This window comes from Malaclemys terrapin, chromosome 7 (genome assembly GCF_027887155.1).
Source record: "Malaclemys terrapin pileata isolate rMalTer1 chromosome 7, rMalTer1.hap1, whole genome shotgun sequence".
NCBI lineage: Eukaryota > Metazoa > Chordata > Testudines > Emydidae > Malaclemys > Malaclemys terrapin.
In genome coordinates, this window is record NC_071511.1 from 100,641,718 (window position 1) to 100,662,525 (window position 20,808).

A 20,808-nucleotide genomic window follows, 5' to 3' on the forward strand; every position below is an offset into this window, starting at 1 on the left:
GAATTTCACAACTAAATTGACTTTAATGGGACTGCTGCATACTTATCATTTTTGACAATCAAGCTACTTATTTAGCAAAAAGAACAGGAGTACTTGTGGTACCTTAGAGACTAACAAATTTATTAGAGCATAAGCTTTCGTGCATATGCATCCGAAGAAGTGGGCTGTAGTCCACAAAAGCTTATGCTCTAATAAATTTGTTAGTCTCTAAGGTGCCACAAGTACTCTTGTTCTTTTTGCGGATACAGACTAACACGGCTGCTACTCTGAAACCTACTTATTTAGATGTCTAAATATGGACTTCTAAATCCATATTTTAACTGTAGGTTCCCATTTCTGAAAATTTTGGATTTCACCTTTATATCTACATTACAATCATAGAGCAGCTTGCACAGCACATGGTAGTTCTTACAATATCAAAATGTCTACATCACTTGTAGTTGCATTCACCTTTTACCACCTATTATGTCTTTCTTGGACTCTTTCCTCTATCTTGTTCAAGATTTTAACTTCGGTCTTAATGAAACTGCAACTTTCTATACACAATCATTGAACTATTCAATAATAATCTTAATGTAAAGTGACCAAAGTCAAATGTGAAATTAGTATTTTTAATACAAAGTGTTTGGTGCCTGAGGATTTGATAAAATTAATGAAAGATCAAATTAAACCAATGACTGAATTAAGTGGAGGGCACTGTATGTCAAAGGGAAGCTATGATACTTACCGTTTCAAGGTCTTGTTTTGCTCTCTGCATTTCCTCTTGGGGTGTCCCTTTTGACTTTTTTCTTCTTTCTTTCATCATTTGTGTATGTTGTTTGATGCGTTGTTCCAATTCCTTTTCCCTGGAGGCACTGAATAAACAGGATAAAAATAGTTTTCCAGTTCTTTTATATTCATTGAACCTTTCACTTCCAATCTAGTTTTAAACCTTTGCTGCGTATAAACATAATCAAGGGGAACAAAAACAAAAGTTCAGTTCTCTTTGCATTGGTTAATATGGAGTTGTGCGAATGCATTATGTTATACTCTTCAATTACATAATCACATACTATTTTATTCCACAGGGCCACAGCTCATTCAGCACACAGGATGGATGGTGCTCTGAGGATGAATCAGGATTATGTAGGCTGTTGTCTGTAGAAGCCCTGTCTCCTTGTTGCAGAAGTTGGAAAGCGTGCAGTGAAAGAGGCGAGGGACTGCAGGAATAGAAAGGGTGGTTTCATAGTTCAAGCAGCTGAATGCCGCTCTAGAGAAATGAATTTGCCTCTGCCATAGAGTTCCTATGTAATGCTGGTCAAATCACTTAAACCAAAACTTTTTAAAGGTGGCCTATAACTTTGTGTTTGTAATTTTCTGGGTGCCCAGCTTGAGGCCTTGGGGTCTGATTGGCTAAGTGCTGACAGCTGCAACTGAAGTCATAAGGAGCTGTGCTTTGAACATATAAAGTACTATGAAATGCTAAGTACTCTGAAAATTCAGGCTGTAGGTGCCTCAGATTGGACTCTCAAAATTAGTGGGCATTTTGATTTTAATCTCTCTGTGGCTCAGTTTTCTATCTGTAAAATGGAACTAATAATACCATCTCACCTCACAGTGGTGTTGTGAAAACAAATTCATTACGGGTTTGTGAAGCACTGAAATACTATAGTGATCAGCACCGAATAGCAGCCCATGAGGAAATTAATAATTCTATCTTCAGAGCAGGGTTTGAATAGTGTGCAGTAAATAAGACACAGTAGATTAGTGAGCACTCTCATTCTGTGCACCAAAAGAGGGAGGGGTAATGTGTGTGTGGGGGGGAAGTGTGTGATTATGTAGTTGAAGGCTGTCATGATGCATATGCATAAGAGGGACAATTAAGGTTGCACAGGCAATCTTAATTCTGCCATTTCCTAATTTTTGAGGGCTTGACTTTGCAATGCAGTTTTTGGTACGTAACTATATATAATTAAAATTAGTTTGAAGAACTTTTAAATAAAGATAAAAGAACTGAAGGCTTTAGAACTCAGAGGACCTTAATGCTATAGGAGGTTAGTTTCATAGCAGACTTAAAAATGACACAGGTTTCATTGTTTTATTGTTTCTTTGTTTTATTATACAGGAGCATTAAAATATATGTGTACGTGGCTCAACCCTCTCCTGGAAGTTAATTATCATTTCATTAGATGCTGCTGCAAGAGAGGGCAGCATAAACTGACTGAACACAAAGGCCTGAGTGCCCAAGGTAGAGTGGTGAATAATAGGAGAAATTGAATCTTCTTAGAGACTTCCAGTAGTGAGGGAGGGAACTGAGAAGAAACACCCATGTTCCCAAAACATATGTATATGAAGATGGGCTGTGAAGAAAGTGCAGAAGTAGCTGGCCTGAAAGGCAGAAGTTCAGGGGAGCACTGCTAGGCAGGTCAGAGCAGCAAGCAAATGAAGTTTAATGAAACATTGCAGGAGGAATGCTAAAGAAACATTGGAAGCTGCTACTGCACTCTGACCAGTCTGAGCAGTTGAGCAATGTACAGCATGCACAGACTGCATTCCAAATCCAAAGTATTGCCCACAACTGCCAAAGAAAGTTGTGACAGACTGAATGTGAGGGGAATATTACAACTCAGTCCCACAGAAGGAAAATACCAGTAATTATTTACAAAGACCTGTCAAAGTTTAGTACCAACAGCATACAATACAAGAATAGGATTTAAATATAATAATTATTGAGTAAACCTATTTGTTGTAGTTTTCCTTACTTTCTCCACTCCTTACACTTGATTGAATGAAAGATGGGCCAGGCTGTAAGTGTAGTAACTATAACCATATCTTTTCCTCATTACTCCAAGGTTCAGCACAGTGTCCTTGTAATTAAGGCTGGTAACAATAGTTCTTGATTTAGGTAAATCTGTAAAGTAGTTTTCCCCTGGAATAGTATCTATCAGTAAGGATGGCAAACTGCACATTAGTCATAATATAGTTGCACATTTCAGGTCAGTTAATCCTCATATTTCACTGCATACCAGAAGCTTATATACTAACTGCTAAATGTACAAACCTGGAGTGCGCCAGCATGCTTTATTTAAAAAAAAATGGATACAAATAAAACAAAAGTCAATAAAATAAAATCCCCTGAAGTTTTTCCAAAACTGGAACCTGATGTTTTTTTGAGATTAAAAAATATGGCTTATTTTTGGGGTTTGTTCTCATTCTCACACTCTTCAATGGCTTGGGGCTGGACTAGAACTAGAAAGTTCTGTTACTCCCATAAGAAGGCTGTGTTTTTAAGAGATTTTCCAGTCTGATTTACAGACCAAAGTAATTCAGATAAGCATGCAAAATTTTGTCCCAGTTGAACCTTTTGAGATTTGGCTATCAATTAGTTGGGATTCTTTCAGCCCTGATGACAGACAACAAGGACCACTTGCATTCAATTCCTGCCCAGTTCTCTGGCCCACATTCATTGCCTTAACATGTACAAAGATAGGTGCGTTAAGTTTGGTCTACACTAGGAACTTATGTCGATATAACCATGTTGCTCAGGGGTGTGGATTTTCCACGACATAGTTATACCAACCTAACCCTCAGTGTAGACAGTGCTATGTTGACAGGAGGCCTTCTCCAGTGATCCTCGCTACCGCATCTTGGGGAGGTGGAGTACGTATGGTGACTGGAGAAGCTCTCCCATTGGCATAGTAGTGTCTTCGCTAAGTGCTACAGCAGCACAGCTGCGCCAGTGCAGTTGCGCTGCTGCAGCACTGTAAATGTACACAAGCCCTTAGTACAATATCATTATTATTATGACAACATGCTATTGCAGTTGCACTATACATGAAGGATTCTGAAATGGATGCAGCTCAGATGCAGATCCAGTCGAGAAGAGAGAATAACTGTTCTTTTCATGAACCATTTTTAGCCGTTAAGAACTAGTTTTTATTTTTTTACTATGCAGGTTTATTTTATTCTATAAAGATGAGGGATGTTTCTGTTATGAGGAACAGCAAAGCAATCTATATCTTCACACTAATAAAACAGAAGGATGCCCCACACAGTGTTTTCTAAGAACAAATTTTAAAGTTTCTGGTATTTGTTACTAACCTTGCAGCTTCAGCATCTCTTATAGAATTTACTTTCAACATTCTTCTCACATGTTCACTTTTTTCAGGAGTGCGTTTCTTTAGGTTTTCACATCCTTCTCTTGTGTTGTGATAATTGATGTTATCAGTGGCATATGGTGCACTTTTTGATATCTATAAAAAAGTGCAACATAATATGGGACTGACACATTTCATGGAACAGCATCATCAATTAAAAACTATTTCAGTACTGAGATTAAGCGTCTGTGGAAAGCTTTTTTTTTAAATCATGCCTAATGATCACCACTGCAAAATGGGTAAACTTTTTTTGTTGAGTGGTTGGTGATTATTTGAGATACCAGAAATGCAACAAAGTCTTTCCTACAAACAATATGCTTGATAGGAAGGGTTTCTATAAAAATTCTTAGGTTTGATTTAATATTGAGGAGACATTTTCCATATTTTCACTCCTCTTTTAATTTATTATGAAAATTATTCCATTACTACAAGAAGAGGATTATCTACAGTGTTCAGTGCACCAAGAATCAAGACTGTGAGAAGAAAGGTTTGGTTTAAACAACATCTCTTATGGATTATTTTGTGTATGATAAGGAAATTAAATAATTGCAGGGGAAATTTTCAAAGGCACAAAAGGCAGTTAGATACCCAACTCCCATTGTAAAGCAATTTCATGATACACCCAAGTCTAGGGGGACCAGATGTCCCGATTTTACCGGGACAGTCCTGATATTTGGGGCTTTTTCTTATTTAGGCTCCTATTGCCCCCCACCCCCGTCCCGATTTTTCACACTTGCTATTTGGTCAGCCTACCCAAGTCCCGTGTGTGCACTGAAAATCTTCCTCTACCCGTGGAGTATACAGTATACATATATCCATAAAGGAAAGCTCTTTCAGTCTCTAAAAATATAGGAAAGTTACTTATCATGTACAGTAACTGTACTTCTTTGAGATGTATTGTCCACGTGCAAATTCCACTGCTAGTGCGCAGGTGCCTTATGTGCTAGTGATCTGAGTTATTTTGGCCAGCAGCACCTATAGGGTGTGCATACACTCTTTATCCTCTATGAGGACATTCAGTTCTTCTCACTGTAGCATCTCTTATAATAGGACTCCAAGGAAGAGGGGATGGAAGGGCAGGTTGCGGAACGTGCATATGGAGAACATATCTCAAAGAACTACAGTTACTGCACACAGTAAGGCCATATTTACACTAGCACTTATGTCGGCAAAACTTTTGTCGCTCAGGGGTGTGAAAAAAACACAATGACCAACACATGATGGCAGCCATTTCCATTGATCTGGCAGCCATTTCTGCTGTACCAGTACTGCTTGGAGGCTCATTCTGGCTATGAGCTGGCCCTAATTAACAAGTGACATGAAGTCCTCATAATTGTTGTGGGAAAAGTTGTCGACAAAGGAAAGCTGCCTTTTATGTATGCAAAAGTCATATCCAGCTAATATGGCCTGATAACTGGCTACACAGAATTGTACGTTTGCTGAGGAGTAGGCTTTCCAAATAAATCTGGTCTCTTTGGCTCTTTTTCCTGTGGTGTGGATCTGAATTGTTTTGCCTATTCATTTGCTACTGTGACTACAAAGGAGGATGGGATAGGATGCGGGTAAAAGAATTTTGCACCCATAGAAGGCACTTGATATTTCTTGTCTGGATGCCTGTGGGAGGTAGGTGGTGCCAAAGCAGGTGTCTGCCACAAAGTTCTGGCTGGATGTATAATGTCCTCGTTAACTGGGAGGGCCATCTTCCCTACTGCAGATCCTTAAAATATGTCTACCAGTTTATATGTCTGTTCTTCCACTGCCTCAACAGGGATTTGGAGGGTCTTGGCCAGCCTTTTAATGGGTCTTGGAAACCCTTATAGTTGTTCATTTGTGAGGCCAGTACCTCCTCCTCTACCTGTGGTTGTGCAGGTACTGGAAAAGGGTGGTGGGGTATCTGAATGTGCGGTGCTCTGGAGGTGGCCGCCTTCTGGTGGCATGGTTGCTCTCTGGGGTTGAAGTTGCTCTGAGCTGACCAGGGTCCCCAGCAAGGCCACATGGGCATTGGTGGGTAAGACCCTGGTGGCGAGGGGATAAGGAACCATGAGCCTGGATTCTGTGGGTCCCAACATCTTTCCTGTGAAGTGTGTCTGGATCCTCTATAAGAGGGCAACAGTCTGGGTAAGTATGTTGTGGGGTGGAATTTCTCATCCCCCAGCTCTGAAGATGAATCTAGGAGAATGCATAGCTCGGATCCATGATGGTGCTGTGGCCTTCAGAGTATTAGGGACTGATGGTGCCACACTACTAGATAGAGTTGGGGCTGACTGTAGTGCAGAAGTCAACAGCAGGGAAGATTGTGGTTTTTGGTGAATCTGCAGGTCCATTGATGCCAAGCATGGCAGTGTGGATGGCTGCATGAGAACCAGGTTTTGTCAAGGTGGTGTAGGAATCTCTGCAACAGTGACAGTGCACTGTCCTGACTGGCTTGGTTCCAGAAGAGTTGGTGCGGGGCCATTGAGGTAGACTGTGTTGGGGTTAGTGCCATTCTTTTTCCCAAGGTTCCATTTTCAAGTACCAGATGCTTTGGTGCTGTATGGTTGGAACAGGCTGAAGGCTGAGCTTCAGTGGGAACCATTCTGAACAGCGAAATCTCAATGTTCAGTGCTATAGGGAGGTTTTCCTATTAGAGGACACCTTGGTAGGTGACCTGCCCCTTGGACTTCTAGCTCCCTGTGGTCTATCTGGGGATGATGCCATCACTGTAGTCACAATTTGAGTCAGAGCTCTTGAAGGCAAAGAGCCCACACTCTGACTCAAGAGGTCCCTGTACATGGGGGTCTAGTGAGCCCAGTTCAGAAGCAGATCTCATTGACTTCGTCATTAGAAAGACCTGAAGGTGGGCCGCTCTGTCCTTTCTAGCTCAGTAGCTGAAGGACTTGCAAATCACATATTTACCGGGAATGTGCGATTCTCCCAGACAACAGAGGCACTTTGAGTTTCTGTCTGTATCTGGGATGCTCCTTTACATGAGAAGCAATGTTTAAACCCAGACAAACCAGATGGTGCTTTACTGAATGGGTAAATTCTCACAACTAAAGGTTTCAACAGACAACCAAACTACTAAAAACTACTAAAAAGACTAACTATACTATAAAACTAACTGTAAAACTATTAGCTAAAGCTATAAGGAGGGGATAGGCTCCATCTTTAACCCATGAGGCAGGAAGAGGAACTGAACGGTAGTTGGCATGCCTTATCCTTCTATGCCCTTGCAGAGGAGCATGAAGACTGAAGAGCACATGTACACACTAAGGGTACTGCTGGTCAAAAAGACTCCTACCACTAATGCACAAGGTGACTGTGCACCATCAGTGAAATGTGCATCTGGACAGTTACTCAAAGGAGAAAGTAAGATTATTTCTTCCTTAGATCTGACCTGTATTAAATATAAATATTAATTTTCCACTTAAAGTTAATCCAGGCTATAGATAAACCTCGTAAAGCAAATCGTGAACAGAACTTTTTTTTTTAATCTTAATCTGTTCATAAAGAGAGAAGCAAATCCTGGCTCCACTTAAGTCAAGGACAAAACCCCCACTGACTTCAGTCAGACCAGAATTTCACCCCTTATTCTCTTAACATCACTGACAATATACAAACATTTTTCAAATATTGCTTCTTTTTGAAAAACTGTGTGTGAATTTAAGATTTATGAAGATGGTATATTGCCTCAATAGGAGACTGATGTACTCTTTGGATTCATAACAGGTACAAAACAAGCAGTTGTAGTACAAGCCGTCTCACACAACAGTCATATTCCTCAAATCATGATTTGAAGTGTTCATATTTTACTAAGGAAGCACCCCTTCTCCTCTGTTTTAGACAAATGATACTCAGGCAGAGGCTCAAGAGCTGCAAGTGGCTCTTGAATGTGTCTCCTGCAGTTCTTTGCAGTACATGATATTAAAACACTGTGAACTAGTTATTAACCAATCAGGATACTTTTACTATGTTATTAATCAATTGTAGTTGATAAAATAATAATACCTGGTCAGTCATTTTGCTGTGAGAATAATATATATAGATATAAAGAGATAGATGTATATAAAAATAGTAAATGAAACTATGAATTCACACTACTGCGGCTCTTTTGGATAATGTTGATTGCTAATTGGACTCCTGAACCACTGAGGTCTGAGTATCACTGTTTTAGAGGTTCAGGGTGAAATTCTGGTCCCACTGAAGTCAATAGGAACTTTTGCCATTAACTTAAATGGGGCCAAACTCCTCTTGACTTCAGTGGGACCCAGATTGCTGGGAAACTGTTAAGAGCTTACATCTCCTATAACAGTTAATCCCAGATAGGTAGTAATGTTAGTACATGTTCCTCATGTAAAATCCTCTCCAGAGAAAAATACACACTACTTCTGGAATATGCAAGTTGCCCAAAGAGAGTGTTTGTTGGCTGCACAGAAAGTGTAGAAGGCAAAAGTTCTGCCTACTCAAAAAAAGTAAGAAAAAAAATTGTCCCAAGGTGTTGTAGAGAGCAGAGCTCATATAAATGAGCTTCCAGCCTCCCTTGCACTGCAGCTCTTTGTCTTTGGTTCAGCCTTCTGTCTGCTGGGGCCACACAGCTTGTGGGACCTTCTGCCGCCAAATGACTGGAGTAAAAACATGACATGGGAGGTGACAGGGAGAGTACTTGGTTACCGTTATGTGGAAATCGGGAGAGTTGCATGGGAAATGATGTCTCTCCCACTGGAGCTGGATATGCCTCTGAGCATTGACTTCCTTCCTGATGTCTATGGGAGCACGCCAGTCCCCGCTTTCCCTGCCTCAACTGACTGTATTACTCATTGAGCTAGGAAAGAATTTGCCCCTGCATTAGGGTACCAGAGAATTCACTGAGCATGGTCAGTGAGTCCTCCAAAGTTATTTGCATTATCCCGACTGGCATATAGGAAAAGGCTGGTTTGGGTGGTTGCATAATGTAAAAACTGGCATTACAAAATCTTCCAAGAGAGAAATAACCACTAGAGAGAGTACAGCGTCAGAGGCACACATGGGTCAGCATCTACAAGCTATTTTGGACTAGCTAGAGAGCCTTTACTCATATCTATGAATATCTATATGACACAATGACTTAGAGAATAACCTTCAAATATGACATTAGCTTACGCTTTTAAAAAAGTCCTTGCCCCTTATAAAACAAACAGATAATATAAAATAAATCTCCATTAGCTTGTGAGTAATTGCCTTAAAGAACAAAAACAGTGACATTCAGAGTGAAGGTCTGAGATAAAACCAGATTTATTGCAAACATATCTGCCGATGAAGGCCTCTCAGATCATCCAGGTTGTTTCTTTATTTTCATAAAAATGTGTTGTGCAATAAACTTGGTCTGAGCACATTGCAACATAGGAATAGAAAATAGCTCCAATTTTAAAAGGTTCTTTTGCATTTTCCAAAGAAAGCAGTTTCTCTATTTTAATAATAGGCATTCTGACAAGGACTATGTGCTTTAATAACAGAAAAACAAAGTGGGAAATGTTAAACAATCTTTTTGTTGTAAAACTGAAAGGCTGATAAACATTTTATACATATAGTATAAACACATCTGTTTTTGTATTATACATGTAGGTTTTTACTTGGCTAGGTTACAAACATAAATTTAGAAAACTAGTAAGCCATCCTTTAATACTATATTTCCAGAAAAGGTTCACTGCAGCTACATAATGACTCTGCTCATCCATTTCGCTAAGCTTACTGTGGCTAAAATCATGGCACTGTACTTGAAATTTAATATAGCTTAAGCATAGATTTTTCTTTTTCTAAAATTAAGGGTTGGGTTCTGCATCTTGCACTTTTACATTTTTGTTGCATTTAGTTAAGCCATCGCATTTACAGATAAAAACCATTAGAAAGTCCAAACTTTAAAAACTGGAAGTACCAACTTTAACTCTGCCACTGTATCCCTACCCACACTATAACCTGGGCCAGGAGACCTTTGCTAATGGGCAGAGGAAAGTTAAGTCTGTCCAACAGTAGGCTACCTAGTGTCTGATGATATAGCTCATTCCTCCCCCTTCACTCCCCGCCACCCCACACTCTTTCAGTCTATATTGATGAAAGGACAGTCTCTGCTATATATCTGGTATGTCCCTGTGAATCAACCCTTGTAATGAAGAGAGCACCCAAATCTGTGAGGAAACAGTAAACAGTTGATTGCTGATGGCCAAATACCTGCTGCTAAGGCAAGATACAGAACCCAGCCCAACTATGCAGATGAGCAGGAGGTGCATGTGATGCATCTCAACTGTCTTACGTTTTTTTCACATGAAATGGTAACTGACCTGAAGGATGAGAGAGGCAGAAGGAATCTGGTGGTTGCATTGCTAGTGGTGCAAAGATGCTGCCAAGCAAGGTCTCTGTGCTTACTGACTCCTGCTCCCCTCCCCTTTCCAAGGTAGAAGTAAACCTACATATATATCAGTATTCCAGTCACTAGATGTACAGTGGACTAGAGCTGTGTGAATAACCAATTTCTTGGTTTGCTGGCAATTCTGAAAAAAAAGTTGCAACCAACATTTTTCAAAATTTTCAGCAAATCAAAAATTCAAATTTGTTTTTGGTTTGGATCAAACAAAATGTTTTAACAAAATCAAAACATTTGAATTTGACCACTTCTAAACTTCAGATCTTTTAGGTAAAATTATAGGAAATTTCAAAACCAAGTCACTTCAAAATGAAAAATCAAAATGGTTCATTTCAAATTTATCAAAATGTTTTGATTTTTTCTGTTTTGTTTTTTTCCCCTGACTGAAACAATTTGGTGAAACCAACTTGAATTGGGGAAATGTTGCTGAATTTGCATTTTTTGCTGAAAAAGATTCAGACTAAAAATTTCACTGAGCTCTAGAGCAGACAGACTAAAGTTGGATTTTTTAGAATGCATTAGGTGGTTTGGATTTTTTAAACTCTTGGAAAGACTGTGAATCACATAAGTAGTGAATTTTCAATATATTGAAATGAATTTTTTCGGACTTCCTAGCCCATAGTGGTATGGGTGATGCAATTCTGGACTATATGGACTGTTTTATTATGGAAAAATTTCTTAAAACATTCTAACCATAATTAAAATCATTTAGAGCCATAGTACAGTCCAGCACATTTTGAAACCAGATTAGTAAAAAACAGTTCAGAATGCCTAGAGTATGGTGTATAGTTCCTAAGTTTTTAGTATATGTTATTGATGTTTTAAAAATCTATTACATTTAATTAATATTATTTTAAAGGGCTGAATATTTTGCATATTTTCAACTTTAATGCTAGCTTCAAGTTTTCTATTTGAGTATTCTTTTAATTTTTATTAAAGTTGAAAAAGTATTTGCTTATACTCATATTAGTCAAGAAGAGTAGCCAAGGAAAACCAAGCAATGGTACGTAAATAGCATAATGGCCAACAAGGGTTAGGCTGGAGACTCTTGCCTACATGCTCGGGGTATTACTGATCGCCATATTTGGGGTCGGGAAGGAATTTTCCTCCAGGGTAGATTGGCTGAGCCTCTGGAGGTTTTTCGCCTTCCTCCGCAGCATGGGGCAGGGATCACCAGCAGGAGGGTCTCTGCCGATTGAAGTCACTAAAACACAGGATTGGGGACTTCAACGGCAGAGTCCAGGGAAGGGTCTTGTGGCCTGCAGCATGCAGGGGGTCAGACCAGATGATCATAATGGTCCCTTCTGACCTTAAAGTCTATGAGTCTATGAGTAAGAGTGAAATAAATTTTTGCTTGTAACTTCAGTACAACTTGTATTTAGTTAGTGGTGCTCATAAGAATGCCCTACGTGCATTCGAGAGAGAGAGAGTTCATAAGAGTTACAAGCACCTCTGAATGTACTAGTAGGATTTACAACTATCAGAAAGCTGCAAAAATGTAGGCTATGTCTACACTACAGCTTATGTTGGCATAATTTATGTCACTCAGTGGTGGGAATTAACTCCCCCCACGGACATAAGCTTTCTCCCACCAGTTTAGAGCAGCTACATTGAAGAGTTTACAGCTGCACTGATGCAGTTGCACTGCTGCAAACTCTTTAGCGTAGCCATGCCCTTAGTTCTCGGCAGCAGAATTGTACCTGAGACCTCAAAGAAGTTATACATTTCACCAGCATAACCAGTAGAGCTTGTTATTGCCATGGTCCCATTTTCAGATTCACTAAAAGTTAAAAGCTGCATAAACCCAATCCAGGGGACTCGTGGAAATTACAAGTAGAGCTGGTCAAAAAGTTGTCATTTTTCATTGAAAAAAGTTTAATTGACAAATGACATTTCATCAAAATGAAAATGATTTGTAGAAATGTATCAGTTTTTATGAAGATTTCTCAGTTCCAGGATGGAATGTCTGATAAGGGTGAGACACACACATATACACAGAGCCCTGCCCCACCCCAGGATAGCCAATAGCTTGGCAGTCATGGCACTCAAATGGGATGTGAAAGGCCCAGGTTCAAATCCCTACTCCAAATCATAAAGAGTAGGGATTGGTATCTGTCTCTCTCTCTCTGGAAAAAAAATTAAAATCTCGTTTTCATTCCACAACACAATTACAACAAATTTTGAAATCTTAAATCTTTTGTGAAATGAAATTTGTTTTCCAACCACCCATACTTCCATGCTTTGCTGGCATTATGCTCATGAAGCTTATGATTTTCCAGCAAAGCTCAGAGTTTAAAAAAAAACATAAACATATTTCACATGTTGAGAACTAGAGATGGGTCAAGTTATTTGTTCTGATCAGTTTATTTGGTGATTTTGGCTTACTTTCTGTTCATCAATTGTCTGTTAACAGATTATTATGCATTTACTAATCATCTGACAATTTGTCAGTTTTTTGCTATTCGTGACTGACCCCCTTATGATTCTTACAAGACTTGGCCTGTGGTCCTTGCAAAAGCTCATACTTACGGATCCTGTAAACTTCCTTAGCAAGCAAACATCACTTAAGTTATATATTTAGGATGTAGGGAAAATACTTTACATTAACAACATTGTATGCTTTTTCTTATTGTTAAATTTTACAAAGTCTTCATTTTTTGGTTAATCCAAGTGTTTTCTTATGGGAAAAGGGATGAACCATCAGCTAAATCAGTCTTTAGCTAGAATAATTTGAAAATAAATAAATTCCCATGGTCACTTAAATTGGTCCTCATGCCATGTATAACAGCATTCACAGGTTCATTAGGGGAGAGAAAAAGTTTCATTGGAGAGTCTGCACTCTCTTGTGGTTCTCCCCAAAAGGCCTTAGTATGTTTGGTAAAAATCAGTTTCTACACAATGGCCAGCTTTCTGTTGAACAGATCCGTAAGGTATAATGGAAACATATTTCACAGACTTCCACAAACAAATATGTACATGCACGGGCTGATAAATAAACACATGAAACAATCTTAAAAACTGGTCAACATAGCAAGAAATGACTATGTGGTTATTTGAGGACTTCACTTGAATTTGGGCAGACTGCAATTATTAAACCTTTATTTGTTCATTACTTAGCAAGCAATAATCTCTGCAATATGCAAGAAATGTGAAACCTCTTTCTACCCTACCTGCAAAACCAGGATAGGATAGAATAAGGACATACAGTTCATAAGTGACAAAGTAAAAGACAAACAGTCTAAAAATGAGTATGAAAGGGTTCTCCACCCAATCTTTTATATGCTTTGAATTTTGCTAGATATTGCTAATATAATCTATTTACTCTGTCACTCAGTAACAAGGGAGTTTAGCAACCTCATCACTATGGAATACATATATGATACTACAGTGCCCTCTTGTGCTTCATATATACTTTCAACAATGCCTAAACAGAGGCTTTAAAATATACAGTATTAAATACAGTATTTACTTACAAATGACATAGAAAAATGTGGAATTCAAGAACTGTGCTCTCAGACTGAACACATTCTCTTTTTTGTATTCATAAAACTTGGAAACATGGGCAAGCAAAACAGGGGCCCTCCTTGGCAAGTAAAGATACTGTCCTATTATCACATCGTCAGATTTATTACTATCACACATGATCCGCCTAATTCTCAACTATTTTAACGAAAGCTACACATTCTAAAAAATACCTCAGTCAGGTTAACTAAAACAGAGACATTCCTACACGGAGAAAGCATGCTGCAACTACTCTCAGAGGGATAATATAAACAACATGGGTGAAATCCAGATATTCCTTATCATTTTTTAAATAGGAAAAAACATATTGTTAAATAACAGGTGTGTATGCACTTTACAATTTGAATCCCTATTACTCACAGCAGCAAGAAAAATTACTTCTGACTCATTCTGCTCATGCTGATGCTGCCACTTTGGAATTACTCTTGTTGTTGAAAACCCTAGACCCTTGGCGTGAAATCCTGGCCCTGCTGAAGGCAGGGGGAGTTTATCCATAGACTTCAATGGAGCCAGGATTTGATCCTTGGTATTGATTATCCCGCCTGTAAATAAGTCTCCTGTGGCAAGCAGTTGTGTTTGCTGTGCTTCCCAACCTCCCCTATGGAATGGGAGTCATACTGTAAATCTACTGCTGCAATGTGAGCAGTTTTGGTGCTGGAGTTGTAGTTTTTTTAAATTGGCAAAATAATTTGGCCGTACCCTACTTTCACAAGTATCAGATTTGTCACATAATTGTTTTCAACCAGTCACAGAGCCAGGAATTTTCACTTATTTGTAAAATTGCTTCAAGTTCCTTTATACATTTCAAGTGTTACTTTTACTTTCCATTTCCGAAACCAAAAGCTATTAATAAGGGTCTGAGATCTGTTCAGCCTCTCTGAGATGGTAATACTTTTCCTCACAAGTTAAACTGCAATCAGCAGAGCGTAGAGGCAGGGAATATTGCCCAATTCCAATGTTGTCCTTGTATTATTTTATTTGATGAAGAACATCATGCTATGTTATCAGTTTAATGATAGCAGACTTTCCTGGTATCACTGACACATTTGGCATCATAACTTGGCTTATTTTCAGAAGCATCAGTTTGCACAAGTGAATAATTTAAAGACATACAGAATAGGGGATAATGTTTCAAATAACCACCACCCCCAACATATACACTATACATTTAACAATTATTAATTGTTATTATTTTATTATTTATTATTTTAGTGCCTTGAAGTTGGGGCCTTATTGTGTTAAGCACTGTACAAACACATAGTAAAGGACAGTCTTTGCCCCCAAGAACTTATAATCTAAATAGACATGACCAAGGATGTAAGGTAAAACAGAGGCACAGAGAAATTAAGTGACTTGCTCATGATTACAAAGCAGGTTATTGGCAGAACTAAGAATTGAACTCTTGCGTGAAATCTTAGCACCACTGAAAAATAGTGGATTTTGCTCCAGGGGTCCTGACTCCCATCCTATGGTACCATCATTTTAGTAACTAACTGACTTACAAAGTACTGTTTTTTAAAGTAGGTTGTGCCCTCATTTGCTTCTGTACGACTTACAACGAAGGCCTAAATAGACATTGTTTGGGTTTTTTTAAACCTTCACATTATTTTAGAAATATCAGCAAAGCAAAGCCTGCTCTTTCAGGGGACGTCAGAGATGTGTATTGTGAGCCCTCATGTGTTATCGGAAGGAGTGAGGGTTTTTATTCTTTAATGAAGATATCCTTTTTACCAGATGTTTATTAGACATTGCTAGACAGTTGTCAATAAAACAAAAACATATTAAACAACCAGATTAAATTCCTTCCCTTTTAATTGTACCTCATTTTGAGAGTTGTCATTTGTTTTAATTCAAAGCTTACCTATGTTCCATACACGTTTGTTGTCCCCTGATTTTTGATGTTAACCATTTTTTTACATCAAAAATAAAGAATCATGAAACGGAGATTAAAGAAAGAGTTATGGACACTAACAGAATGAATCCCTCAGCATTTGAAGTTTTCTGAATGGATACTTTTTTTATGTCCCTTATTTTGTGTCATGGTCACAATGAGTTCCACAAGGGAGCATTTGAGAGGTCTGATTGTTCAGCTTTCAATATCCACTTCCTTGCAATGTCATACTTAAACGAGGCCAGAATTTCTATTATAAAAAAACAACAAGAATTTTGGTTTTTTTATTTGTGTCATTGGGAAACACTTTTCAGGCCTTCTTTCTACTTCAGAAAAAGCAAATATGGGCAAAAACCCAATTTTTCTTACACATCTGAGTCTTTTTTTAAAAAGGTGCCTCCTTTTAGAGTGCCAGAGTTTACAGACTCCTGTAGCAACCATAAGATCCAGCCCACATCAATTTCAGTTTGGCAGAGGCAATATCACAAATTGGAGGCGTTCAATAATTAAAAAAAAACATATTTAAATATAAGTACTTCTGTTTTAACGTCTCCAATAGCCTGATATTGGAACTACTACAGATAGTGAATAACTGTTTGCAGGGTCTCGCAACTCCTACATTGCACATTGATCCACATCAATTCACACGGGATCCATGTTCAATATAGATATTTCATGTGGGGGCTGTAGGTCCACATAGCTTCTCAAAGTGATAGTATTTTAAGTATTCATTTTTCTATTTAACTGTATTATCATCATTAGAAGTCTAACCTAAATATACAGTTCACAGAGAAAAAGGGTCAAAGCGTCTTGTTAATGGATTATTTACCTGATCCAATACTGCCTTGCTATTCTCTATTACATACCATGTCTGCTCTTGTAGGTGAATACCTGAACAATACTTCTTTCTTCTCCTTCATCATCTTGGCACGCTGTCTCCATTCCCGAAGCACTTCTTTATCTCTGAAAAATTTTTATTTATATTTAACTTTTAAAACCACATTTTAAAAAGTGAATGTTATTACTTCTTTTTACCCAGTCAACCATTTTACAGTGGAATAACGTGCCAGATATGTGGCAAAAAAATGCATGTACTATGGACATCTTTGTGAAGCACTAACATTCAAATGGAAGATCAGCACTTCAAGGAACACCACTGCATTAAAATGCAGAGAGAAAAAATATAGCAGCAAAAGAATTCACACAAAAATTGAAATGGTTATAGGACTGATTCCTCAAAGGTTTGTTATGCTACAGAGCTTTCATCTCTACATGGCTAATCTGGCTAGGTCAGAGTACTTGAGTAGGGATGGAGGTGCCTGTATATACAGAAGTAGACAGTTGGACCAGAAAAAGATCACTTAGGTCATTTAATCTGACCCTCCTCTCTCCAATATTTTGTAGGGATGCTCACTAAATAATTCTCACTAATATATTTTATTTTATTTGATCTTGACTATCTGCAGAGATGGTATTTCAGTTGCCTGTGTTGCTAATCCATTCAACTGCCCAACTTCTCTGTTAAGAACTTTTCCCTAGTATCTAACCCAGGGGTCGGCAATGTTCGGCACGCGGCTCGCCAGGGTAAGCACCCTGGTGGGTCGGGCCAATTTTATTTACCTGCTGACGCGGCAGGTTCGGCTGATCGCAGCCCCCACTGGCCACGGTTCACCGTCCCGGGCCAATGGGGGCGGCGAGAAGCCACGGCCAGCACATCGCTCGCCCGCGCCGCTTCTCGACGCCCTCATTGGCCCGGGACGGCGAACCACGGCCAGTGGGGGCCGCGATCGGCCGAACCTGCCGCGTCAGCAGGTAAATAAAACTGGCCCGGCCCGCCAGGGTGCTTACCCTGGCGAGCTGCGTGCCGAACATTGCCAACCCCTGATCTAACCTAAGCTTTTCCTTCCTAGCAGGGCCGGCTCTCAATCCCTGACTGGGCCGAAGTGCCGGGGGGAGGGCGGCGAGCCCGCCGCGGCTCCGCTCTCCCCAGCAGCCAGAGCGCCGGGAGCAGGGCGGAGAACCCGGCTGGGGCTCTCTGCTCTCCCCGGCGGCCAGAGCGCCGGGAGCAGGGCGGAGAGCCTCCGGCGGCCAGAGCGCCTGGAGGAGGGCGGAGAGCCCGGCTGGGGCTCTCCGCTCTCCCCGGCGGCCAGAGTGCCGGGAGCAGGGCGGCGAGCCCGGCCGGGGCTCTCCGCTCTCCCCGGCGGCCAGAGTGCCGGGGTGAGGGGGGAGAGCCCCTGGCGGCCAGAGCGCCGGGAGGAGGGCGGAGAGCCTGGCCAGGGCTCTCCGCTCTCCCCGGCGGCCAGAGTGCTGGGGGGAGGGCGGAGAGCCCCCGGTGGCCAGAGTGCTGGAGGGAGGGCAGCGAGCCCGCCGCGGCTCTCCGCTCTCCCTGACCGGCCGGAGTGCTGGGGGGAGGGCGGCGATCCCAGTCACGGCCCCGCTCTCGGGCCGGAGCGCCCCGCCACACCGCCCCCCTCCAGGAGCCGCCCCAAGCACATGCTTGGTGGGCTGGTGCCTGGAGCCGGCCCTGCTTCCTAGCCTAGTTACAGGTTATATCTCCTTGTCCTATGATTGCCTGATATTATAAATACAATAATCCTCTTCCTTCATTTACACTATCTCCTTGAAGGTATTTATCAACTGTGATAAAGTCTGCTGAGTGTATTCTTTTAAAAACTATATAGACATAGTTCCCCTTGTCTCTTCTCCTAAATTCTTCCTGTGCACAGATAGAGCAGCTTAAGGACTATTCTGATCTACATTGGCTGCTAATGGCTCCAAGAGACTGAAATTGCAGCTGGAGATTATCATGGTGTTGAGGTGTCCTAGCCATGCATATTTCCTCTAGTCTTTTCTTTGCTACACCAAATACCAGGATGTAGAGTCGTGTAAGAGCTACCTTGACAATTCAAACAGAGAATCCCCCTTGCACTGAGTTGATCTTCCTAGGATTAGATGTGCCGGTTTTATGCTTGTGCTGGTGGCATAATGCACACCAGCCACATCAGTCTGAACTGGGTTTCTTGGAATCTGAACCAAAGTTTTTACCTGAAAAGCTCAAAAGTGATCAAAGAGAGAAGAACTATAATGAAAAGCTGTGTGAATTAGTGGAGAAGTTTAGCAGGTGTTATATTAGTTCCACAATTTTTGTTTGGATTTTTTTTTTTAAATTATCATCCATTCAGGTACTTAATTTGTTAATGCTTCACTGTGGGGGGAATTTATGGGCTTCAAGGATGACGACTGTAGTAACTCCCTAGTTTTACATAAGATTCATGTACATATACATGAATAACATCGTCACACAGCAAGTCATTTTTTACACCAGTGCACACCAATGCTATGCTAGTGGTATGCACTGGTGCATCTCCATCATTGTTGTTAGACCACGGCAAAAAAACCAGTATAGATAAGCCCCTGGTCCGCCATGGAGGTAAGTTAATTAAGGGAGAAACAAGAACTAGGGGATTAATATCTACAAAGGGAAAAACAAGTATTATGGTTAATTAATTATTAAACGAACTGACATTGGCCCAAATCAGTATCTAGGCTAGGTCCCTCAGGAAGGGAAGGGTGCACAATGATTGCAGTAGCCCTCCACAACCTCAACATCCCTATGCAGGCAGGAAGGAAAGGTAGCAACAAGAGAATCCACACAGTGGCAGAACCTCTGCTCCCATCCTTACTCTGCCCAGTCCCCCTCTGTGGACTGATGTGAAGACAACCCCAAAGAAGCTGGGCTCTGCAACATATGGAAGTATACCTTCTGCGCACTCCTCCAAATCCTGCTAACTGCAAGATGTGCAAGATCTTGTGCTGCCAGGCATACCTCTGCAGAGAGAGGATTGCATTTGTCCCACTATGCAAAAACATGAACTACATTTCAGACATATGTTGGAAAATTTAAGACAATGTTATAAAGTAGACCTAACAATCTATATGCTTTTTTTTGGATAAGTTCCATGGCTAGTGTGTTGGCTTCTGAATATGATTCAAAATGCATGCATCTGGTAGGACAAAAGGCAGAATTTTAAACAATTTACAATTCTTAGAACAAAATTTGTTAAATATACATACTCTTTATAATGAAAAAATGTCAACATGTTTTATGACACAAATTATTGCCTCTAGCAGATTCAGTGGTGGATTAGCCACTGGACCAACGGGGCCCCCGGCAGGAGCACCAGGCGAACAGGGGAAGCTGTTGTCTGATTTTAGGAGGTTAATATTATTAATTTGGATAGTATGGGTTATAGGCTCACCAATTATTCTGATCAGAAGATAACAAGGTGAAAGGTCCCAGGCATATGTATGTTAACTTTGCTGTCTGGGTGAAAAGTCCCAAACATATATGTGCTAACTTTGCCTTAGCTAAGCTCAACATACAGGATGTGGCCTGTAGGTCCCTTGCATTACAGCTAACATATACTCTATTATAAACCTATAATCCTATTATAACCTATTATAATAAAACATAGGCAAGCAAGCAGGCTAGCCCTATAGGCTACAAAGCCCGCATGCTGACCTAGCTCTCCAGCAGAAGCACCGGGCGGGGGGGCAGGGTGGGGCAAGCCCCCGCGCCCCAACCCCATTTCCCTGGCAGGAGCATGGGGGAGAATGACAAGGGCGGGAGGGACTGCAGGCAGAAGGGGTGGCAAGAGGCTACCACAAATCCCTAATCCGCATCTGAGTACATTGCTGTTAGTAAAGATTAAAAAAGGTTATTTAAATATTTCTATAATATATTATATGACGTAAGGAATAGTGAAAGGGAACATTTTCTCCACTAGATGGGAACAGAAACTCATGTTTCCCCAGTGAAGTCAATGAGAAATTCAATAGTTCACACTCCTGTCCCCTAGGAGCACTGTGCTTTGTGAAGGAAA

At 40.5% G+C, this 20,808-nt stretch overlaps 1 protein-coding gene across 3 annotated transcripts in view; it reads right to left on the minus strand.

Moving 5' to 3' along the window:
* Positions 1-20,808, minus strand: part of LRRC27 (leucine rich repeat containing 27) — a 61,924-nt gene that overhangs the window by 5,078 nt on the left and 36,038 nt on the right. For all 3 annotated transcript variants that reach the window (XM_054033297.1, XM_054033295.1, XM_054033296.1), the window contains 3 exons: positions 16,792-16,888; positions 4,081-4,232; positions 728-854 (listed from right to left, as the gene is read on the minus strand). In XM_054033297.1, coding sequence (XP_053889272.1) covers positions 728-854; positions 4,081-4,232; positions 16,792-16,888 — 376 coding nt within the window. The remainder of the gene's footprint in view (positions 1-727; positions 855-4,080; positions 4,233-16,791; positions 16,889-20,808) is intronic.